This window comes from Phalacrocorax carbo, chromosome 14 (assembly GCF_963921805.1).
Source record: "Phalacrocorax carbo chromosome 14, bPhaCar2.1, whole genome shotgun sequence".
Taxonomy (NCBI): Eukaryota; Metazoa; Chordata; class Aves; order Suliformes; family Phalacrocoracidae; genus Phalacrocorax; species Phalacrocorax carbo.
The window spans coordinates 144,243-169,856 of record NC_087526.1 but is presented as its reverse complement, the minus strand read 5'-3'; the positions used below and the strand labels follow the sequence as shown (position 1 = coordinate 169,856).

At 42.1% G+C, this 25,614-nt stretch overlaps 1 protein-coding gene across 2 annotated transcripts in view; it reads left to right on the top strand.

Annotated features, from left to right (window-relative positions):
- PREX1 (phosphatidylinositol-3,4,5-trisphosphate dependent Rac exchange factor 1) overlaps positions 1 to 25,614 on the top strand; it is a 178,082-nt gene that overhangs the window by 73,284 nt on the left and 79,184 nt on the right. For both annotated transcript variants that reach the window (XM_064465159.1, XM_064465158.1), the window contains exons 3-5: positions 5,647 to 5,769; positions 13,131 to 13,235; positions 16,628 to 16,729. In XM_064465159.1, coding sequence (XP_064321229.1) covers positions 5,647 to 5,769; positions 13,131 to 13,235; positions 16,628 to 16,729 — 330 coding nt within the window. The remainder of the gene's footprint in view (positions 1 to 5,646; positions 5,770 to 13,130; positions 13,236 to 16,627; positions 16,730 to 25,614) is intronic.

Below are 25,614 nucleotides of genomic sequence, written 5' to 3'. Positions count from 1 at the left end.
AGAGACTGTATAAATGGTTTGGCAGTTTATGTAAGGAGAAGCCTGCCTTTTCCTCTCTGTCTTCATGCAGCAGAAATGTCTAGAGGAAAATACAGGGTATTCTGGCAGTCACTCGCCTCTGAGCAAAAGGAGAAAGTGCTTTTTAGGATAATCTGCATTATTGCTCCCAGTATTATTGTTGCAGGTTTCTCCTACAGCTGGCACGAAGCACTGGAGATTGCAGTAACCTTTGGCCACTGTATCCCCTTCCAGAAAGGCCACATGGGGTTCTGTGCCAGGCCCAGAGTTTACAAGTACTCCAGTGACTAACAGCTGCAACAACATCATGAAAAATGTTTTCAGTTTATTCACTGCCTCATGTGGTAGTAACTCCATTGATATGTTAGTATTATGCTAACAGCAGGGCACTGATGTCATTTGACTGATACGGTAAATTGAAGGCAGTACAACTTGAGGGTGTACACAAACTGCCAGACATAGATACTCACATGGGGACTGTAAACGGTAACTGTGTCTTAGATATGGAAGTCTGTGCAGTCAAGGTCTATCTGCTGCCTTGATGCAAGCAGAGCTCTACTGACCACCATGGAATTCATTAGATTACACAGATATTCCTTGGATCAAAAAGTACCCCCTGAAGACTGCTTCTGAAGGATAAAACCATCCCTGACAGGTGTTTCTCTCTTCCTTGTTAATCCCCTTTTGGCACAGCTTTTGGCCAAGCCATGCAGACAGAGACTACCATGCCGTCACATCATTGTCAGCCATGTCACAGAACCATCGTATGCTCTGCTTAACTAGCACGGGAAGTTTTCTGGGAGCAATCAAGTGGTCCTAGATCCCTGTCCTTTATTTTGGTTCAGAGCCCATACTTGCAAATTCAGTGTGCTTGAATCTTCTAGTTTATTCAGAGCTAGAAAAGAGCTATGAGGCACAAGTATGCATTGATGATGGGACATGCTACCATATCTCAGTATTTCTGAAGTGTGAGGGGAGCAAAGACAAGGAAGATGCAACAGGCTCTGCTCTGCACACACAGCCAGCTTGCAGGAGGAGTTTGAGAGAAATACTCTGCCCGTCCTTGAGTAACAGAAGGTATAGAGTTGAACCTGGCTACATGCAGAGAGGAAGGCTCTTTGAATTCCTGATCTTGTCTACTCCTGCAAAACCAGAGAAACTGGTTTTAAACCAGGAATTGAGATTTCATTCCTGTCTTTAATGACTAGACTTAATTTACAGATTATTGTTTTCCTGAATTACTGCCACGTCACCAGCCACCAGTCTGAATCAGTGTCACATCTGGTGAATTAATTCTACTGCATGAAGTTGAAAAGCTTAGTGTTACGATCAGGTGCTTTGGGAAGTGTTGGAAGATGTTAGGCTTGGCCGCTTCCCACACCGAATACCAGGAAGATGAGGGCTGGCTCTGTCAGGCTGTACACTTTGGGGTTCAGAGGAGTGTCACCCACTCACGGTGCAAGACCTGGGAGGTTGCTTGCAGTATGAAAACTGTTTTGACTGCACTGCAGGTCTTCTCTTTGCAAGTGGCATAGTTAAACCAAAGTGATAGAAAATGTTGTCTGTGATATGTATGTCACTGCAGACTCCGGCATTTACTCTGCCCATTCAGGCTTTCCTCTGGTGGCTCTCAATACTGATAGCTGTGTCACCATGCATCAGGACTTCTCCCCCTGTGTAGGTAACATTCCATGTCCTATATTTGTATTCACACTTTATTATCATGTTTTATATGAAAATGATTAAGACTTACAAAGCTGTGTTGGGTTGACCCTGGCTGGATGCCAGGTGCCCACCAAAGCTGCTCTATCATTCCCACAGCTGGACAGGGGAGAGAAAATATAACAAAAGGCTCATGGCTTTGAGATAAGGACAGGGAGAGATCGCTCACCAATTACTGTCACAGGTGACACAGACTCGACTTGAGGAAATTAGTTTACAAACAAAAAGGACTGGTGGGAGATGTGGTGGTTGGACGCCTTCTTGGGTTTAGCAACCATGATATGATAGAGTTCTCGGTTCTTGGCGAAGAAAGAAGCGGGGGGCCAGGAAAACCACTACCGTGGACTTCCAGAGGGCAGACTTTGGCCTGTTTAGGTCACTGGTTGGGAGAGTCTGTTGGGATGCAGTCCTGAAGGGCAAAGGTGCCCAGGAAGGCTGGGCTTTCTTCAAGAAGGAAGTCTTAAAGGTGCAGGAGCAGGCTGTCCCCAAGTGCCGCAAGACGAGCTGACAGGGAAGATGACCAGCCTGGCTGAACAGGGAGCTTTTGCTGGCATTCAGGAAAAAACCAAGATGTTGCCACTTTTGGAAGAAGGCACAGGCAACTCAAGAAGAATACAGGGATCTCGTTAGGTCATGCTGAGAGAAAATTAGGCAAAAGCCCAGCTAGAACTCAGTCTGGCCACTGTTGTACGGGATAATAAAAAACGTATTTACAAATACATTAACAACAAAAAGAGAGCCAAGTTGAATCTCCATCCTCTATTGGAAGGAGAGGGGAACATTGCCACTGAGGATGAGGAAAAGGCAGAGGTACTAAATGCCGTCTTTGCCTCAGTCTTTAATAGTCAGACCAGTTATCCCCAGGGTATTCACCCCCCTGAGCTGGAAGGCAGGGACAGAGCAGAACAAACACCCCAAAATCCAGGAGGAAGCAGTTTACAAGCTGCTGCTCCACCTGGACACTCATAAATCTATGGGGCCTGATGGGATCCACCTAAGACCACTGAGGGAGCTGGCAGAGGAGTTCGTCAAGCCACTCTCCATCATTTATCAGCAGTCTTGGTTAACGGGGGAGGGCCCACATGACTGGAGGCTAGCCAATGTGATGCCCATCTACAAGAAGGGCTGTAAAGAGGATCTAGGGAACTACAGGGCTATCTGCCTGACCTCGGTACTGGGGAAGATTATGGAGCGGCTCATCTTGAGTGAGCTCACCAAGCACATGCAGGACAACCAGGGGGTCAGGCCCAGTCAGCATGGCTTCATGAAAGACAGGTCCTGCCTGACCAACCTGATCTCCTTCTATGACAGGGTGACCCACCTGGTGGGTGAGGGAAAGGCTGTGGTCTTTGTCTACCTGGACTTTAGCACAGCCTTTGACACTGTCTCCCACAGAATCCTCCTAGAGAAGCTGGAGGCACATGGCTTAAACAGGTGTACTCTTCACTGGGAAAAAAATGGCTGGATGGGTGAACCCAAGAGTTGTGGTGAGTGGAGCTAAACGCAGTTGGTGGCCAGTCACAAGTGGGATTCTCCAGGGCTCAGTTTTAGGGCCAGTCTTGTTTAATATCTTTATCAATGATCTGGATGAGAGGATTGAGTGCACCCTCAGTAAGTTGCAGATGACACCAAATTGGGCAGGAGTGTCTATTTGCTTGAGGGCAGGAAGGCTCTGCAGAGGGACCTAGACAGGCTGGACCTATAGCCTGAGGTCAGCTGTGTGGGGGTTAACAAAGCCAGGTGCCAGGTCCTGCACAACAACCCCAGGCAACGCTCCAGACTTGGGGCAGAGGGGCTGGAAAGTGCCCGGCGGAGAAGGCCCTGGGGGTGCTGGCTGACAGCCGGCTGGGCATGAGCCAGCAGTGCCCGGGTGGCCAAGGAGGCCACCAGCCCCCGGGCTTGTGTCAGCACTGGTGTGGCCAGCAGGAGCCGGGCAGGGATGGGGCCCCTGTGCTCGGCACTGGTGAGGCCCCACCTCGAATGCTGGGCTCAGGTTTGGGCCCCTCGGGACAAGAAGGCCCCTGAGGGGCTGGAGCGTGTCCAGAGAAGGGCAGCGGGGCTGGGGCAGGGTCTGGAGCACAAGTGTGCTGGGGGGCGGCTGAGGGAGCTGGGGGAGGTTTAGCCTGGAGAAGAGGAGACTGAGGGGGGACCTTTATTGCTCTCTACAGCTTCCTAAAAGGAGGTTGTAGTGAGGTGGGGGTTGGTCTCTTCTCCGTAGTTACTAGCGATAGGATGAGATGAAATGGCCTCAAGCTGCATCAGGGGAGGTTTAGATTGGATGTTAGGAAAAATATCTTCATTGAAAGTGTGGTCGGGCATTGGAACAGGCTGCGCAGAGAGGTGGTGGAGTCACCACCCCCGGAGGTGTTAAAAAAACATGTAGACATGGCACTAAAGGCATGGTTTAGGAGGCATGGTGGTGTTGGGTTGACGTTTGGACTTGATGATCTTAGAGGTCTTTTTCAGCCTTAATGATTCTATGATTCTGTAATTTACTACCAATCAAATCAGAGTAGAATAATGAGAAATAAAGCCAAATCTTAAAAACACCTTTCTCCCACCTCTCCCTTCTTCCCAGGCTCAGCTTTACTCTTGAGTTGTCTATCTCCTCCTCCCCAGTGGCGCAGGGGCACGGGGATTGGGGGTTGCAGCCAGTTCATCGCACGTTGTCTCTGCTGCTCTTTCCTTCGCAGTGGGAGGACTCCTCACATTCTTCCCTGGCTCCAGCATGGGTTTCCTCCCATAGGAGACAGTTCTCCACTAACTTCTCTAATGTGAGTCCTTCCCATAGGCTACAGTTCTTTATGAACTTCTCTTGTGTGGGCCCTTTCTACCAGGTGCAGTCCTTCAGGAACAGACTGCTCCAGCTTGGGTCCCCACGGCCTGCAGGGCAATCTCTGCTTCGGCACCTGGAGCACTTCCTCCTTTACTGACCCTAGTGTCCACAGATTTGTTTCTTTCACGTATTCTCACTCCTCTCTCTGGCAGCAGTTGCCATTGCTCCATTTCCCCCTCCCCTCCTTCTTAATACGCTGTCCCGGAGGCGCTACCGCCGTCGCTGACGGGCTGGGCCTTGGCCAGCAGCGGGTCCCTCTCGGAGCCGGCTGGCACTGGCTGTGTCGGGCACGGGGGAAGCTTCTCGCAGAAGCCGCCCCTGCGGCATCCCCAGTACCAAAACCTTGGCACGCAATCCCAGAACAAATGCTTATGTGTTTATAGCAGCTTTCACCCCGGCAGTTTATTCCCCTTAGCACGCGTATATTCAATTCACTAGGGATCATTTAGCTGTGAGATTGCACAATTACCTTTTAGCACACATCTAAACTAGGGGCATCTATCCCATTACATACGCCTTTTAGAACCACTGAAAGGGAACTAAAATACTGCTTTTGTGGTCTGTAAGCATTTTACACTATTCTGTACTCCTGTCAGTGAAATGCTAGATCCCACGTGGCAGAGATTTGGTCTCTTGTTTACAGGTACATCTTTGTGTGTGATAGCTTCAACTCCCTTTCTTCTAGAAAGTGATTTCTAATGCATGGGAAGGAAAGGCAAATGACTTCCTGCTTTTATCTCTTGCCAAGTGAGTTTGGTCCTTGTGATTCCATTCACCTGGTTGGTCTCAGAGGAAATCTTTTCTAGACTGGAAAGAGGTTGCGCACTTTCATCACGCTCAGGTATCTGGAAAGATAACTTTCATTTACAGCAGGTACTTCAGTAGCAATAAAGGTTTCTATAGGGGGCCCGGAAAGGGGTAAATAAAGTATAATTAATTCTGTATGAGTCCCTGTCTGTGCTTTAGATCCTATCATAGCAAGTCTAGAGCCACAATATTTTGGTGCTACTACTTTAACAAAATGCTCTCAGATATATTCACAGCTAGCAATGTTTTTCTCTATATTTCAGATCTTATTTTCTAACATCGAAGACATTCTTGGTGTTCACAAGGAGTTCCTGGCTGCCCTGGAATTTTGTTTACAACCAGAACCTCAGTCTCAGCATGAACTGGGAAATGTTTTCTTAAAATTTGTAAGTACAATGACTTAACACTATCTGAAAACGCAGTTTCCTGTCATAAGCTCCCATGCCCCCTAGCTAGCCCTAATCTCTAAGGCTTGTGACAATACTATGTCAATGTGTCTTGTATGAAAGTTGTAGGTAGGGTGGGAAAAAACTTGTGAATGAGGTTAGAACAATGGAAACCACATAAAATTCAGCTAAACAATGAGGTATTTTTAGAAACTCTTTCTTTTCCCATTGAATTTTTTTTTTTCATTTTTTCCCCTTGTCGTGATTTAGCCCCGGTCAGCAACTAAGTACCATGCAGCGGCTCACTCACTGCCCCCACCCCTGTGGGATGGGGAGAGAATTGGAAAGGCAAAAGTAAGAAAACTTGTGGCTTGAGATAAGAACAATTTAATAAATAAAATAAAGCAGCAATAGTTATAATAATAATTATAGTAATATAATGAAAAGGAAAATAGAGATAGAGAGATATGAAACCTTGGGAGGGGGGGAAAGAACCAAACAAACAAGTGATGCAACCCCTCACCACCCGCCAACTGATGCTGCTAGTCCCCAAGCTGCGATTGCTGCTTCCCCCGGCCAACTCCCCACTGTTAATATACAGGGCATGACATCATATGATATGGAATATCCCTTTGGCCAGTTTGGATCAGCTGTCTTGGCTGTGCCCCCTCCCCTCCCAGACCCTTGTGCACCTGGCAGAGCATGGGAAGCTGGAAAAGTCCTTGACTAGCGTACGCACTACTTAACACACTGATGTTTTAGTTGTTGCTATCAACCTTGTTTTCATACTAAACCCAAAACACAACACTGTACCAGCTACAGTGAAGAAAATTAAATCTAGCCTAGCTAAAACCATGGCAGCCTCTACCCAGATGATCACATTTTATTGCTGAGAATTTGCCTGCTTTGGTTCCAAATGTTTCAAAAAAGCAGCATAATGTCACGTAAATGAATAATATGTGTGTGTTTTAAAATTTAAAAAACTTGAAACCCTCAAAGACCAAACTTAAAAACAAAGGGCAATGCATCATTTAGAGTAGTTAGCATCTGTGCATACATTTTTCCTTCAGTAAATGAAGGGTAGCGTGAGACAGCTTATCTTGCTGAAATACAGCACAAGTTACAACATGCAGCCTTTTACCACAGAATAAATGAGTACCTGCATTCTGTAGCTCAAAAGTAAATAAAATTTGGCTTTTGGACTCATAATGCTTGCTCAAGAATGCCAGAGATATGAAATGCATGGTTGTCATATGATGCAAATTTACTCTGCCAGTTCCAGGTGGTTTAGAACATTTTGACTAGTTACTTTTGTGTCATCTAACTTTATGCCTGATAGCTGTATTATTTGTTCTCCTACTCCATTCATAATATGATCATATGTGCCAACCTGATCCAGTCAGATTGGTCTGCTAGGTGATTCAGGAAAGCACAGACCCATGCTTAAGGACCATGTAATTACAGCTTTTGATTATCTTCCTGTGGTAGATTTTTGTTTCTTTTTGTCTTTAACTTGGCCCAATTTTCAGTCACATATGTGTACTATCCTCTGACTAAGATTTTATATATATATGTAGAGAGAGAGAGAGACAGCATACTGTATAGGCAAGATCAGTTATTATGTACACCTAGTTACAAGCTGGAGTAATTTAAATGCAAACTTACCTAATTTACATGTATAATATTTTGAAGCTGCACATCTTTTTCACTTGGAGCAGCCCTCTGGAGATGTTTGAAAATTAGAAAGCACATATATAATAACCATTTCTTCAAATTCTTATTAACTGCATTAAGCCACAGGCCAACTTCCTATAAAAATGTGTTCTATTATGCTTTCATAATCAAAATTCTTGCTTTCACAGTTCATCAGGTTTGAATGGACAGCAATTATACAGCCATTTGTTACTCATGGAGCCTTACCAGCTACTGCACCTTGTTTAGTTTTTATTTGACATGACCATTGCTAAAATAGTGTCAAAAAAGTGTTATATTGAGACCATGCCCAAAAATTCTATCAGATGTGAGAACTGACTGTCAGCTGCTGAAAAACATATTGTTGCCTACCAACAAGATGTGCTGTACTAATATATTAGTATTCATTAGCAAGGGTATTGAAATTAGAGGGCTTTTGAGTGATGCTGTCAAATTGTCTACTGTGTTTGAGTGGCGCTGTGTAACCAGAAATGTTAACCTGTCGTGTGACTGAATTCAAGCCTGGTATATGTAGTCATTGGTAGTGTTCTCTTGTATATGAACGTATAATTCTGTAACTTTATTGCTGTTGAATTTAATAATTGTGTCCCTTATTTATCAAACATGCAACAATACAGGAATTATGAAATTGTAAAGCACAGGGATGAGTGTTGGTGAGAATTTGCCTTCTCATAGACAGTTTGACCGAGAGTAGCTTACATTGCTCTCTGTGAAGTGCACTGCAAATAATGTATACATCAACAGTTTCATGATCCCCTAGGGAAGAAGCAGCTTTTGCAGAGGGAAGTAAAACATATATTTGATTCAAAATATATAGAAAAAGCTGATCTCATCCATAATTACCTTAGTGAAGTGTAGGAATACCATTAGGAGCATTGTTGTACCTCAAGCCTGAGTAAGGAATAGTGAACATAAGATTATCAAGAGAGAAGAAAATAAGGTGCCTGCATGCTGATAGTGCCTAGGTTTTAGAAGAAAAGCTTCAGTGTGGGCGTTTGGGAGTGAGGGAGTTGGGAATTGTGCCCTGTCAGAGTAAAGGCTTCCATAGTGAGTCTCCAGCAAGTGACAGGGAGATGCCAGTGGCAACTGTGGTTCAGGCTGAGTCCTCTGTTCCCTTCTGCTCAGGCTTTCAAAGCTCCATTTTCCTAAATGAAATTGTTCTGATGAGACAGAAGCACTCATGAAGAACCCTGTGCCTCAGAAACAGTACTCCTGAAAGTGTTTCCATGGTGCTGAAACCAGTTGTTTGGTTTTTGGTTTTTTGTTGTTTTTTTTTTATTTTTTAAATGGTGTACATTATTTTGCCACCACAAGAAGCCCTTGCAGGACTTTAGGTTTCCTGGAGAAAAAGGCAGCCGTTCTCTTCCAGTGATGCACTCCTGCAGCATGGCTGAAGAGGTTTTTTTTAGAGTTCATGTTGCTAGCCAGTTTACCCAGGGAAAACAGGGGTAACATATTTCTTTGGTCTTTCATTCTGGGTAAGGTTCTCTTGTGGTTGCAATACACAGAAGTGCTAGGAAGAACATCCTTAGTGCTGCCTTTTCATTATCATCAAATCACGGTGTATCCTCAGGGGAGTTTGCAGTGAGGAAGTGACATAAAGCCTGTGAATCTTGACAGTATCATTGTATCTTCTATCATGATCACCTGGCAAGTTCGTTCTTAGTCCTGGTTATGAACCCAGTCCCTGTCAGCAGCCACATGTTAGCACAGGTGCTTTTCTTCAGAAGCTCAGTGTTAAAAATGCTCATAAATTTGGTGAATAGCTTGAGAATTCTTGAAGCACTGTTTCTTCCAGATACTGCGTTTCTTAGTGGTGCATGTTTTCCGTAAGTTTCCCTGTGTCATATATCCTTGATAGAGATCCCCAGATTCCCCACGTGGAGTTCCACCAGACCATAGTGTTTTTCGTCCTCTTCATGAGACCTATGGATCCTCAATTTCCTCTAATCTATGTAGGCCTGACTCTTTTCCTGGTTTACCTTGGCCAAGAAGAGCCTCACTCAATAGCAGTTCACTGATCTTCAGAAACAGGATGCTGCTTTCAGTTGTTATGAGCCTCTAGGATCAATTATAATTATGCTAGGACATTCTTACCTGGAACTCCAGTCCAGAAGGCTTCAGATCTTGAGTAACACCTGAAGCAAGCAAGTAGATTTTGCAAGGGTTCCAAAAGAGCAATTATTGCACATTGACTTTTGGAAGTATTTTAACAGATGATGAAATACACTTGCTCTGATATTTAGGTGTGAAAATTTGTTTGACTTCAGGATACAGATATTGTTTCCCCTAGTGTACTCCTTTTGATCAGATGATCATGAGAAGTTCATTGTCTCATGCTAGGTGCTAAAATTTCTTCAGGAGTTGTAGTTCAGTATGACTATAACAGACAGTAAAGAACATACTTAAACATTCATTCAAAATCAAATCTGCAGCCTTAAAAAAACACGGCATGTAGAACAAGTCTTTAACATCAAAGAGAACACATACACTGCACTTGGAGTAATCACACCTCATCAGCATAGGCTCTTTTGTGCAGGTCATGAAAACATGTCTGTGGAGCAGAAGGGCAGAGAATGGACAGATGCTTCATTTCTGATATTGCTTATTGCTAGAGGTTTGGTGACATCATGGCTAGAAACTTGTTTGAGGGAAATGTGGTGGTGGTCTCATTTTTAGGAGCAATGTTGCATGAGTGATTAGTTTTACTGTCTAAGTCATCAGGGACCTTGATTTATTGAGAATTACCTCTTTTGTTTTGTTTAGGTTTTTCATGTTAACATAATTGGTTTAAGTCTGCTTTGAAACAAGAAAATGCTATGCCTTGTTAAAAATATGTCCAAATAAATAAGTTTCCAAATTTCTTACTTGCTTTTTCTAGTCAAAAATATTTTCAAATTTGCACTAATTTGTGGCCAGTTCTAACAGACCCAGAATAACATATTTGAAGAATAGACTATTGGTTAAAGATTTATTTTCACAAAACTAAGAGTAGTGTAGACTTATTTCTGTCACCAAAACCAGAAGGTCTAGCTGTGTATCCAGCAGATTTGCTGAGTAAGAAGGTGCCACTTTTACGTGGACCATAATTGCACTTTAATATAGAGTAACTGCAGGCTCAGAATTCCTGGGCTAACATCTGTAATTACATAACTGATGATTTCCTCACCAGGAGATGGGAGAGTCCAGGACTGAATGTCACCCAGAGAGGAAATTAAACACTTCAGACACCGAGTAATTTAAAGCATAGTTCTCATATTTGTGGGTCTCATGCATGAAGGACAGCTGGAAAAGACTTGATGAAAGTACTCTGGTGTGTGTATAATTATTGTACTGACTTGAGCTTTAGCAAAGGGATCTTGTCATGATCTAAATATAACCTCCAAAACTCTAGGCACTCAAAGCTGCAGTCAGAAACCTGACTAATTGCATTTTGTGTGCTCTGATGTAACAGATGCTGTTGTGTTAATGGTTACTATTTTTAGTTTCAAGCATGCTGCTTGTGTGCATCCAGGTAGTTGAGGAGAGGTGAGAGGAGGAAGTGTAGGAGAAACTCATATATGTCTTCTCATTCTGTGACTCTCTAGTTTTTATGGTTGAAAACAATCCCAAGCCTCTCAATTGCCTCTTTTCTATTGTGCTATGGACCCAGCCCTGCCTTTTCCTGCATCTGGTGGTCAAAAGCCTTTGTTTCTTTTCAGCTTCCCAGTATTAAACCCCAGTACTAATATGAACAGCTGTAGATGAAGGATAAAAGTCTCAAACATCTGCATTCCAGCTCTTTGCACCATACTCTCTGTGGCTTTTGTTTTATTTGCTTCATACCATTGTTGTTGTGTTTGGGCATGCATCTCTTTATTCGGACCTCTTCCTCTGGAAGTACAAGGAGGGGGAATTTCATCAGGTTAGTGACAAACCAAACCCAAAAGCATTTTACAGTCTCTGAGCATGTACATCTAGCCATTCAGCATCTGACCAGAATGTCAAATTCTCCTAAAGAAATATTAACACAAGTTCTTTTCCATGTGACAGTAGTGAAGGGAATGCATAGTGAGTGCAGCTGTATTCCCATGGATTCATGTTATTTAACTCCTTCAGTTGGCAGTAGTTTTTTATTTAGGTCTCTATGAACTGTCTTAAAAGCAGCTAGATGCGGCAGAAATCTTCAGCCAACACAGGAAGCTCTACAACTCTGAAGAGTGCTAGGAGCCCAATCAAGACTCAAAAAAAAATTTAACTTCCTAGTTCTGGGGAGATGAAAAAGTTCAGATGGAATGTTTTCAGGCCAGGATCCTAAACAGAAAATTAGTGATGTGAATGCCACAACAAACTCTGGAGGGCATTGTCTGCCTGGCGTGGTGCCCTGAGATGCCAGCTCTGGAAGGCCTCACATATTACCCCTGGCAGAGTGCCATGCTAATGCATCTAAATCCCTTCCGATATGCGAAGTAGGTTGTCTGAGTACCTCTGCATGGCACTGTGTTGTGGCATAGAAGCCAACCTGAACCCAGGAAAGAACATACTATTGTGAGAAGCACAGAAAAAATGATGGGTCTTTCTGGCTTCTGAATAATTTAACCTGACTAATAACTAATACAGTCTCTTGATCCCCCTTGATCGTAACATAGCAGAGGAAAGTTCAGCCCTTCCCAACAGCCTTGAAAGGATCAACTCGCTCCTTGCCTGACCTGCTCAGGCATGGAAATAGTTGTTACTGCCTCTTCTGTGAATCATTTCAGTGTTTCCAGATGTCCAATGTTTGCAACGGGTTCAGCATCTCTGGTCATTTTAGTTAGAAGAAGTTGCACTGTCTGATTCTGGAGATGAGTAAAGCAGAACTTGTTGGTACCAGCTGACCCTTGTTTCTTAACAGGGGATTTCATTCCACTGCATGTGCCGGTGGGTGTGACATGTTCTGGTGTAAGTACCTTAATCTAGTTGTGAACCTACCTTTCCCTTCCTCTAATTTCGGTAATATGTTGGTTATTTTGTGTGTATTTGATGAAATTCTTCCATTTAGGGAAACAGTTAGGGACAGCTGACCCCCTGTTTAGTGTTGCATCAAAAGAGTGAAGTCTGCTGCTTGTTTCAGAACATAAAATGAACCAGTCAACTCACTGGGGGTTCCCCCTCAGCCCTGAAAGACAGGGGATTTCCAGCTAGTTGCTTTGTGTTATAGTTCCCCTGAGCTTTTTCAAGGCCTTGGTTCTTCCCAGCCACCTCTGTTTCTTCCTCCTTCAAGAGAGGTCAGCACAGCTCAGACGTGTCAGCCCACTTGCTCCTGGCTTTTCTCTCTCCTGGCTACTCTGCTGGAATATCCTGACACACATGCAACTATCCCTGAGACAGCAAAATCCATTCTTTCACCAAAAAATACATTATTTCAGTGATGCATTAAGACAAAAAGTTCTGGAAGTCTCTGTGCTCAGAAGGCTGATGTTAACTTACAACAGAGTAAATTAGGAATTAGTGGAGCATCTCTAGACATTCTTCACATTAGAGTAGTATCATGCACTTCATGCAAACTGCAACCCTAACGCCACTCCTTTGGAGTGCACACCCCTTTGTAAATAATTTGGTATCAGACTGTGACAGAATACTCACTCCAGTTTTGTCTGAGTCAGTAAGTTACTATTTTTTCCTTGCAGAAAGACAAATTCTTTGTGTATGAAGAGTACTGTAGCAACCACGAGAAAGCACTCAGACTGCTGATGGAATTGAACAAGATCCCAACAGTGAGAGCATTCCTTCTGGTAAGCACTTTTCCTAGCACTCTTGACTTGATGATCTAACTTTGCACTATACTTGTAATAACCTTTTGGTATCCCAGGAACACTGGACATTTTGCAGATATTACCCATTCAGGTATGCAGCACTCAGGATGGATAGGTATTGAAATTCTGAAATCACTGATGAGGTCAGGCACAGAACTAAGCACAGCTCTGGTATGAGTGATTTCAGTGGAAACAGGCAAGACATTTTTTCTTTTTTTATTAAAGAAGCAACAGAAGACTTGGGCAAAGATTTTGAAAGGAGTAATGCCACAGCTCAGCAGCAGGGATGTGATTATTTCCCAGAGGATCTGATTCCCTGCTTAGTTTTCTGACCAATTCACCATCTGCAGACCCACCAGAAAAACATGGCCTGCTTCTGACACCCTTTTCCCCATGAGTCCAGTTGTGGGCAAGAAATGTAGTCTGGATGAATTGTTTTGGCTGCGTCATTGCTGCCTGCATCAAAAATGACCCAACTCCCCATCCAACCTGTCATGTATTAGTATCTATGCTGGGAGAGTCTGCGGCATACATCCTTCAAACGCCTCTATAGAGGCTGGGCTGGTGAGGAGCAACAACCTGTAGACAGTGCCCCCTGCCCAACATTCCTTATTTTTCTTGGATGTTTCTCCTCCTATCTGTCACCCAAATTCTGCTTGATTTTTGGGTGTCTTTTTTTCCTGGCCAAGGATGCATGGCATTTGGAATGGGGTTGGCATGTAGGTGAGGGACTAAATCAGCACATTAGGGTTTTTTTCATAGTAAGTGCTATGAGGTAAAAGAAAGGCTGTCTTCTTGCAAAGGACCTGCTCTTCTTTCTGCTCTTATTTTTTCCCTTCTGCCAAAGGTCTGCCCTTTCCCAATATAGTACAGCAAAAGAAAACTTCTGCATAAATATTTGTCACAAGCAGGGCCAGAGCATTCTTTTAGCCACAAAATATAGGCCTCGGAGGAAGCAGCAGGGACAAGCACTCATGCTGTTGGGTAGTCAGAATCTCTTTGTCATGTCTGAATTTTAATGAACGTTGTTAAACCATTACTTTGAGTCACCAAAGGAACTTTCCTTGTTTGTGAGTTCCTCTGGGTGCTTCTGTTGAGGGACACTAATGTGAAAAAGGAGAGACAAAAGTGCATGTGAACACACCATCTTTCCCAACATTGAGTGTTCTCCACTTCCACCAAATTGGCAAAAGCCTGTCTGTGTTACCGGCAGCAGCTGGCAAACTGATTAAGAGGCACATAAAAGATGTCACACTGCTGTGGCTTGCTGCGGCACCTGAATCCGAGAGAATCTTAAAATAGCATTAAATATGGGAAGAGAGGCTACACTGAAGTGCCTACTTTGTTGTGGCTGCTGTAATGTCTTCCAGGCCTCTCTTCTCCACTGCCTCCTAAAGTCAATGCTATTGTGCCATCGTGCAGAGAAAGCTGCATTAAAATACAAAGCTTTGCTTGTGAGGATGGATTTGGCCCGATTGCCCCCTCACAGCTGCTGGAATACAGAATGTGGGAATGTGTTTGAAAATCAGTAAGTGTTAAAGGGCAGTTTTCAGCCCAGAGCTAGAGAGAGAGCTGAAAGAAGAGATGGAAGGACTGAATCACTCGAGACTTGGAAAATTGGACAGGGAGCATTGTGAGCTGGTAGCCAACACCACAGATCTAGAATAGCCTGGGGAAGGGTTATTTTACAGACGTTTGTCTGTAAAAATACCAGTTAGGACTAATGAGATCTATGTATGATGTCCGTGAACATTCCTTGAAGAGGAGGATTGTTGAACTTCAGTCAAAACACCACTAAATTTCAGTGTGTCCTAGTCACAGCACGCATTCTACAGGGGAAAATGTTATCAGTGATACCCCAAAGCAAACATGTCTTGGCTGAGCTGAATTTAAACTTCAGCTTCTGTTGACAGGACAGGTTTGCAACTGGGGTGATTTTTGGAACAAAGTTGTCCAGATTCATGGTCAAATATAGGAATGTAGACTAGTTTATCTGAAATAGATTTTAAGTTCACCTGAGCCCACTACCTGTCTCTTGCAGCAGCCAATAACAGAGTCTGTAATGTATAAAAATGTATATGAAATGTATAAAAAGCTTACAGTAAGTCACTATGTGTTTGTCACACAGATTACAGATTCTTGTGGCAAAATAAGGACAGGTCAAGGTCTGTAGATTGGTTGGTTGTTTTTTTTTCAATACCATATTCAATTCTTTTACACCCCTTTCATGTCAATCATGAGAAATAAGTTTCCGTAATCTACTGAGAAGTTGAGCATCACTTGTTTTGAGGTAGTGTGTGCAAATCTATCTGAAATGATTCTTCTGGAATGCAGGGCCCCTCCAAATTTGTGTGAACTTACTGTGTGAGTATTGCAAAGGTTGATCAGTTGCTGCTTCTGTTCGTCAGCCTAAAATCTATTTGGACTTTGACTGCTTTGGTGTATTGGTCCAATACTTGTCTCCTTCCTTACTGTATTTAAACAACACTGGGACAGTAGTAATTTTTCTAGGTAAAGATATGCCCTTCACCTTCTTTCTGTTTGGAAGTCACACAGCTTCACAAAACTAATGCTGACACGCATTTTTTTAAAATTTTTTTTCCTTTGTTGTTGCTAATGAGCATCAGAATTAATGAAACCTGATTTCCCTAAATTTCATTGCCTCTTGCACCTCCTACCTACAAGGTAGCCTTGCTTGCATGTCCCTTAGCTTTTTTTTGCTGGGCAAGCAGCAACGTGTGCTGTGACTGGTTGAGAGCTACATGTGTGCTGGTTAGCCAGCCAGTGTGCCCATGCTGTTTGTCCAGCTGTGCTTAGACATAATGTTTTGCCAGAGAATTGGTGGATGTTATGCAGATGACTCATATTTCAATCCCACTTCGATTTGCTTCAGACATAAGGATTGGACTAGAGTTAATTACATGATTCCTAGGTAGTAGGCTTTGTTTTAGCCTTCAGTAGTTTTCTGGACCAACAGTGCAAACTTTCTGTAATGAACGAAGACAAATGGTCATATCAACTGTGGGAGTAGGCTGGATTCTCTTAGGTAATGGTACACCTAGGTTTGCTGATTTTCATCCTATTGTTACGACATTTTTTGAGTTACCAGCTGTATAATATTTCTTTGGAGAATTTTCTACACAGCCAGTTATCCACAGCAGACTTTCTTTTGCTGATGCACAAAGAACTTTGCAGGCTTGATGGCTGTATTTCAGTGGTGATTGAAGTCCCATTTCCGCTATTTTAAGTGTGGCAAAGTGCTTTCTGACCTTTATACGTGGTATGGGAATACAACATATTGTATACAATGTCAAAGAGCATCGGAAAGCTTTGCGTCTGAGGTAACATTTGTTTCATTTTTTTGATTATAGGGTTGCATGCTTTTGGGAGGCAGAAAAACGACAGACATTCCACTAGAGGGTTATCTGCTGACTCCAATTCAGAGAATTTGCAAATATCCACTTCTGCTTAAGGTAAACCAAAGAAGGTATTTCTCCAGATGGTTGTTTTATTCTTGGAGTGATTCTGCAGGTTTTTTTAGCCCTGATTTTTGTTGTTGCTACTACCTTCCTGGTTTGCACTTCTAAAAGTTGGATCCTGAAGAAAATGGCTCTTTATGGGTACAGTCAAAAAGCTGGCTGATGCTGAAAGGCTGCTAAATCTTGTGATGGTGTGGGTAGACCAGACAGGGTAACTTACTGACTAACAAATGCCTTTTGACTTCAGTTCTCTTCACAAATTTACCAAGGCTTGTGGGTGCTATTTCAGCCGCTTCCTGAAAAGCTGTGTTCAGATAGAATTGTGTCAGTGTTCTGAGGGAGAGGGTGGCTCTGGGGACAGAAAGGGGATACGTCTTTCATCATGAGGTGTCTAGTTTGAGTGTGTTCAGGTCAGTAATGATCAAAATCCTGTATCGTCTGGCAGCTGTTTGATAGCTTGTTTGAAAATGGTTGTTTCAGATGAGTTCCCAATGGACAGGTGTCGTTGCAGAAATGACTACTGCAGTTGGCACTAATTGGCCCCCTTGCTAGTATTCTTACTGTAGGAGCTAAAGAATAAAAGGCCTCTCATCCCTCCAGGTCAGGGCTGGGTCACATGCCTGGTGGGGACAAAGAGAGGGGAAAAAAAGGAAGCCGTTTCTGGGAGAGCTTGTGTTGCCGGTGGCCTTGTAGCTACTCTGTGGCTAACAGCCATCAATCTTCAGCGATGTCAGTCTCTTTCTCAATCAGAGTAACGTTATATTTACTAAAAGAAAATTAATAAAAAATATATTAAGAAATTGCCTCATATTTTGAAAGAAAGGTCCCTTCCTGAGTTGTGGAAGAAAGTATGAATTCTGTGATGAACTGATGCTCTTGGCCACAGGCTGACCACATGAATTGGATATATGTCATGTAAGACTGTTGCAGGGCTGTGGCCATACATTCAGCATGAATAAGGGTTTTCATAGGTACAAGCTGGTTACCCCAATACTGATCTGTTGTTCCATTTTAAACATGGTTGTTTCTTCTGATAAATCTTTAAATTATTTCTTTCCATTCAACTGGAGCTTTCAGAGCTGAATTTCCAAAATATATCTTTCCTACAGGTGGAATCATTCTGTTCTCTATGGAGCTGTGCACAAACCCATCTTACAGCAGGTGTTCATGCACTGTTCCTTATGGACTTAGCTACTCGGAGTTACGTGTATGCAGCCAGTTTGTCAGTCCAGTCAATCTGTCCATGATTCCACTTACAGTTTGAACAAACAAAAGCGCACACAGTTTAGGTGCATAACAGGAGAAGCTAATGTGTGATACTGCTACAAACATTTCTTCCGCAATATTAATAGTAGTCAAGAAAGACAGGGCAAGGATGCCTAGATCAGGAAAGAATGTAAATGAGTCCAGCTCTGATTTGTCTTTGGAGAGGACTAGTTGTGTAGAGATAATTGAAAACCTAATGATGCCTCAGTTTAAGTCCACTGTGTTTATTTGGGCTTAGCTTGGAGAGAATTTGGTGCCTATTCAGTCTGTGGATCTGCATGATGGCTGTGAGCAGCATCCATGCGCAGAGGAAGGAAGTTCCTATGGCATCCAGTGTGGTAAACAGACCAGGAGATGTGGGGACCTTAAAATGTGCATTCCTGAGCAAGTATTTCGATAGTGTTTATGTTCTCTTGTTTTCACTCTGTGGTGTGTTGTGTGATTGTTACCTAGCTGTGTGTTCAAGACTGAAAATCATGGATTGTTTTGATTCTTTAGAGAGATTCCTTTTCTATTTTCCAAGAAACTTCAACCTGAGGAAATAGTGGCTTGGTTCTTACTTTTGAACTGATCTCTATGTTTGTGCTGTTACTAAAAGATGAAGCGTTAATCTCCTGCAGATTTCCTGTCATGGTAACCCTTTGTACGAATGGAGTCATTAACTGGTACAGAGCCTGAAGCCGAGGTTCCTTCATCTATTTGTTCCATGCTGGAAACATCTTAATCCAGCCAGAGTGGTCAATATCTGGTGTACCCTTGCTATGCTTACCTAAAAGTGATCTTTAACCAGTTTTACCCCAGTGTTTTCCAAACTTTCCGGACCAAAAGATCCCTGTGCTAGCACTCTGTATTTCTCTATTTTTCTCTGTGTCCTTGATAAGGTTGAAGTAACTCTGAAGTCAGTGTGGTTTCATGTATCAGATCTGGCCACTCAATATGTGGACCACCAGTAATCTCTGGAGCACAGTTGGGGGTTCTCAGCTCTAAACCACGCGCATGACTGTCTTAGGGAAGTCCCTACATTTCTTCTGCACCTCAGTGCCTCTTCTTTTTCTTTTTAGTATGAATTGGTTGCTGAATCACCCATTACTAATCAGAGCTCCTTAATTTCTAAGCCTTTTGGAAGACATAATTATGAGTGGTAGATTCCTATCAGTTTGGATAACCTGTAGACTTTTTATTTACTGACAGGAGCTTGACTTTCAAATCAAAATGTCTATTCTGTTTTAAAAGTTCTTCAAAATATTAGAATGGCAGCACCTGCCAATACTACAAAACTTCCTGAAATCTCAGGGCTTTTACTCAAATGCCATGAGGATGCTGGCTACAGAGACACACCTAAAAGAAACGCAGACCTTTGATTACGAGGTAGTAGCATCATCAATGCAATGGCATTTTGGCATTCTTCAGCTTAAATTTTCCCCCTCCTCTGTACCATTCTAGGGTGGGTCATGCGGAAAGTAAGGGGTTCTGTGTCAGGGATTGGAAGAGCTATGAATGGACCAGTTTATCTTGGTTTTCTTTAAGTATTTGTTTTGCAAAGGGTAGTAAACAAAAGGGTAGAACAAAATAAATATGCCTAAACCATAATTCAAATCTTTTCGGGTTAATTGGCAACTGAAGGCATTGTGCTTTCGTCATCAAATATTGGCTTGTGGAAATAAACTGGTGGTTTCCGCTTTCTCACAAGTACATGGTTGCGTATGTCAAAAGGCCTGCTGGCACAAGCCTTCCTTCTCTGAAAGCCAAACCCAGGACTAGCAAGGCTAAGACTGAAACAGTGTTTTTTGGCTTTAAGCCACAGTGGAGTAGAATAAAGATAAATTTGTCCTCTACGCCAACAACTGTGCCCGTCTTCTGGGATGAGGATTCTGGTGTTTGGCTTTGGCGTGGTTCACCCAGACCCATGCTTACTTACTGAATAAATAGCCCTGAAGGGAACGAATGGGGGGAGCTGTGATGAGGCACTTTGTGATGTTACATTTCATTTTTTCTATGGATTTCTTTTTGTATACAGGCTGATACAAATCACCCGCAGTTCACTACTTGAAATTTCCTAGACAGGAAATAAGTTTTAAGAAAAAGCTGAGGGGAATTTCATTTTGGTTAGGCAACAGATCTGCCTTAGTCTGTGAGATTATGCCACTACTAGGGGTTGTTCAGCTCAGAAAATTCCTGTGATCATTAGAAAGTGTACTTCATGGTGATTCTCAAAGGTAGTGAATTCATAGTGAATAAATAGTATCCCATTCAAGACTTGTTTGATACTTGCTAGCACAAAATTACTCGAGTGGACACAACTGTCACACATCAGAACGGCTGAGGGAAAAATGCAGGCTGATTCTGTTAGTGTGGACTAGCAAAATCACACTCTCTTAGCAAGCAAAGAAAAAAAGTAGATTTAAAAATAACACAACTCTCAAATGTTTGGTCTCCCTTTGCTGCTGAACTGCAGTTATGGCTCCTGAAATAGCTGGTTCGTATTAATGGAGATTGGATCTTATTTTACTTAATTCCCAGGGCAAATGGATATAATTCTGATGGGAAAAGTCACAGACTAGAGCTATCCTACTTTCCTCTTTTACTTTGTTTTTAGCAAGAGTTTGTGACCAGATTTTCTGATAATTTTTATATGACCTTGTTACAGAATAAGTATTTAGTATAGCTAAGTAGTTAGGTGTGATAAAGATAGAATGAACACAGTAATTCAGACTTGGCTGTGTTTGAAAGTCAACCTAAATAGTATGGTAAGGCAAGTATTTAAAATACTATAACTGTTTTTTATATACCATATGTCAGTATTCTTCTTCAGAATAATAGTATCCATCATGGAGTTAATTTGGGTTGGTTACTTAATTAGGAATAGTATACTGCAATATATCCAAGTGCAGATACACCTTAAGCATACATTACCAATATTTTCCGATATAACGTATGGCATCCAGCAATTGGTGATCTTATGTTTTCTCATCCTCTGATGAAACTATTTGGGGGATTGATAAATTTCCATTTCAAAATTTCGAGAACCAAACATTGCAGCTTTGGAGCAGCTGATTGTAAACAGGGTTTTGGGTTGGGTTTGGGTTATTGTGAGGTTTTTTCTTTGGTTGGTTGGTTGCTTTCTCTGGAAGTCTGTCTAATTTGCAAGCCTTACATATGTTTTGAAGGGTGAGACTCAAACCTAACCATGGTCTTTCATAATCTCTGTGCAAATAGAGCAGCAATGATATTAATATATTTGTCCCGGATAGTTTTTTGTCTGCTTCAGACAGCATGCAAGAAAATTAACACAGAATTTGTTGTTCAGTAAATTAGTTTTATCCCCAGACCAAAACCTTCCTAATGTGACTTCCACTTCTTTTCCTTGCTGTCAAATTTCATCAAATGATTTGAAGTCTGTTTGGGGATTTAGGAGTTCTGAATATTTGTTAGCAATGAGCTTCATTACAAAATTTCCTTAAAAGTGAGAAAGGGGCTTGGACTAGGCTCAAACAAAACAAACCTGTGCTTTCTGTGATGGGCGTTATGATTTGGTAAGAAGAAAAAGCAAAGGCAAACAGATGCACAGACCTTCAGAGCAAAAACTGTGTGAGTGACCTAAAACTCCAGTGCGTGTATGTACACTGGAAAGCTTGCCAAGTAAATATTTCTAGCAGAACGTTTTGGATTAAGGCATCTCTGTCTCACTGATAAAGATTGTATGATTCTGTATTAATTAGTGTGAACTATACTACTTAAGAGTAGACGCAGCTGTTGTGTAAACCAATCTCTGAACAAGAATAGCCTTTTTCCCTTTATAAAGAGCATTTATGTCAGCAAGAAGAAAACCCTAGGGGAGTGGTGATCATGAGATAATCACGCCATTGTGGGTGGGGATTAGGAGCACTCATTTCTGTCCCCTTCCTCCCAACCCAGGAGGAATGCTTAGCACATGATAGCCATAGCCCTTACAGGCTCCTGATAGCCCACTGCATGTCATAGAGATTGTTTCTTGTTTGATGTCTGTTATCTTAAGGAATTGCTCAGACTCCAGCCAGAAATGCACATTCCACCTCTGATCCTTTAAAAATATCTCATAACGTATGCAACTCCATGGACGATTTAGGGCAGTAATTATGTATTGCTTCATGTGATGGAGGACTTCTTGGTCCTAGGAGGGAAAGAAAAACCTGGGTGCAAAATACTGAGTGACCAGATCAAGAATCCTCTTGAAAGGGAAAGCCCAAGAGTGAGGCAGAGATACAGGCCTTAATAACTGTAGTGCCTGGACTTTGAAAGGGAACGATGGGAAGCTAGTGGTGCGGATACAGAACAGGATGAAGAAAGGGTAACTCACTGTCTCCCCTCTTCTCCCTCTCCATTTTTCTCAGAGCTGTTTAAGGAACAAAACCTTCTGATTGGCCATAATGGAATATATGTAATCTTTGGGGGTTTGTTTTTGTGGTTGAGGTTTTTTTTTCTTCCTTTTTTTCCCCAAAGAAAAGTGATATTGCACTTAGATTCATGACATTGTCTGGTTGAAATCCAACTCTATGTAGCACAACATTAAGAATTATATATACCCTACAGAGCTGCAAGGAATGCTGCCAATTTATAAATCATACTTCTGTCTTCCACACTTTTTATATATAATCACAAATAACTGGTAATATTTATAAAACTGGAAACATGTTTTTAATTACATTTTAAGTTAGCATGTGTCGTAAATTTGATGGCACATTGAATATAATCAGTTTTAATGATTTATCATTGCTTGTCTGGTCTTTACCCTGCAGAAATGTTGACATCAATTACAAATTCTTAAAAAATACAGAATAAAAAAACCTGCTTGGCAGGTACACAGATGGAACCTCGTGTAACATTTATTTGCTGGTTAGTTCAAGCGGAAAATGTGTTTTAATACAAGCAAATATTAAAAACTGACATACAAATATAAAACTCCTGGAAACATTTATATTCCCAGAAAGGTGTTTGGTGGTTGTTTGGTTTTCTTTGTTTGGGTGGGGTTTTTTTGGTTGTTTTTTTTTGTTTGGGTGGGGTTTTTTGGTTGGTTTTTTGGTTGTTTTTTTTAAGCACATTTTGAAGCTGAACTCTTTATTAACACAACATTTTGAACTGATAAGCAAAGAAATATGTTGTCTTTGTTATCTCTGTAATCCTGTGATGTTCAGTAAGTAACCAATGGATGTATCTCTGAAACCGTATGCTATGTATGCACTGATTTGTAGTGCAAAGCACGACAGCCTGGCAAGCAATGATTTACACCAGTCAATGCACAGTGTTAACATTCATTACGCAAAATCCATGTTAAGCCACGTCTGAGTGTCCTCAAGAGTATAAAGATAGGAGGGAGGAATTTTTAAAAAATAGACACTTGTAAGTGTCAGATGTAAAACGTGTTTGGTTGTCAGTGTAAAGTACATAAACATTTTTGTGTGGCAAGGGATGACATGGGGAAGGATGACAGAGGCTTCTTTTTTTAAAAAAAGGTCAGTTAAGCTGAATAACATCCTTTTTTCTAGGAAATATTAAAACTGCATTTACATTTTAAAAACCCTCTAGTTTCCTCTGCGTTGCTTGCTCATCGTCCCTCCTGCCACCTCTTTGCATCTTCCTGTGTAATGTTCTTTGTGCTGAGTTATCTCCTTGTAGATTTTTTTGGTTGATTGCAGGTTTTTTTGGGGGGGTATGTTTAAGCACAATTAATGAATAAACAAACATATGAGCAGCTGATATGTATTCTTTTGTGATTTCATTCTTATATTTAGATTCTATCAAGTTTAGGACTCTTTCAGCTTTAAGCTATTTAAAGCTGCATCTGAGATTGAAATACTTAAGATGGAAATCCTTTTACTCCATTGCATTTGGAGTAGGACATTTCTGAGTAGATCAGATGTAGACATTCTTTCCTTCCTTTCTGTGTACTGTTCAGGAGGACACTGCAGCTGGATGTAGATGTCTTGGAGTGCTCTGTTACTCCCTTTGTAAAATGAGTTGTGTTCTATGTGTAGGTGTTATGTGAGTGGATCAACCTCAACCTTTGCAGCTATGAAAGAGTGAAATAAAAGGAAAATTGTGCACCCAGAGGATGCGGTTCCCATTTCTGTCTTAGTTCTTTAGAGAATGGGGGGGGGGGGGCATGAGGAGGGTCCCAGCTTATGATATGGAATACTGTTGCAATGCCCCCCCTCCCCCCCAACCCCTCCCCCCCCCCCCAAAAAAAAAAAAAAAAAAAAGAAAAAAAAGAGGAAGGTCAGAGGATAATGGTGAAGATGATAAAGGCTGTGAAAAATACCATTTTTTTTTCTGTTCTCTACTGCTGGTTAGTCTGAAGGATTAACAAGTCTGTAATGAGAAAGTAGATGTGTTTTATGAATTAGTTTAAGATACTCCTTGCAAGGAATAGTTTTCTGCAAGTGGCAGCAACCTCATTTCCTGGGCCTATTAGTGCACAAGTTGTAATACGTAAGATAGTAATTCCAGACAATAATATATATGAGCTTTATGGAGGACAAGACAGTCATACCCAAGGTTTGCCATCTGGTCTGTCTCTCAGCTGCCTTTCAAAATGTTGTCAAATGCTCTCAGAGTTTACACATCATAAATCTGCCACTAAAATAAATGAGGACGCATAGCTCCCTGTCTGTATTTCAGAAGTGCTAGGCTTTGCTCTTTTGGGGAATGACAGTGTCAGAGCAGCATGGCTCTTCCTCAGATGGTTTAAGATTAGGCAGCGGTGGGACAAGTTCTCCCACTGTCTATGCTGCTTATGCCATTGAAGCAACTGACTGCCCCAGCCCGCACCCTCCCTGCCTCTTCCAGCCTTCTCTCCTGCTCCTTGAGCAGAACTGCAGGCAGGTAGCAGGAGTGGGGAAATTGCAGCAGAGGCCTGCTGGGGATGAAGGGTTCTTTCTCTGTGTCTTGCTGATATTTCCGAAGGGGATGTTTAGGCAGTGCTAGTGTATACATATCTGTTTCCAAAGCAGTGTGGGTGACACTTGAGCTGCAGAACTTCACTGATTTTTAGGAAGAGTCACAGCAAAATTCTATACTCTTTTGGAAGCATGGAACAGAGGCTAGTGTCACCAAGGTGCAACACCTCTCTCTTGCCTTTTCTTTTTGAACACTTACTTTCCTTGGCCTTATCTTCAGCAAAAGTTGGGTAGAAACTTCCATAGGGATTTTCATTTATGATATCAGCTGACATTTGTAGCAGCCAACCTCTTTTTCCTGTGCATGTGTTACTTTTTCTCTGTAAATCATCCAAGAGTTTAAGATCATTAACTCCTCTCTCTCAATGGGATTCCCAGCTGTCAGCATATTACCCATCTCTGTCATCCATCTGACAAGAGCCATTGTCAATTTCCATTTATAATTTTCTGAAAAAAGAAAATGTAGCTATGAGTTAAATCTCAAAATACCAAATCTATGCAAAGAACTGTATAGTTATAATTCATTGGACAAACATCTGACATTCCCATCCATTCAGTTGGGCCTTTCTGTCTCCAGCATCTGTCTATGTGGAAGTGAGAGCACCTCCCATTGCCATATTTTGATTCTCACGAGATCTGTCTCTTGCATTACTCAAAGGAGTCTCAGTGGCCAAGCAGTTT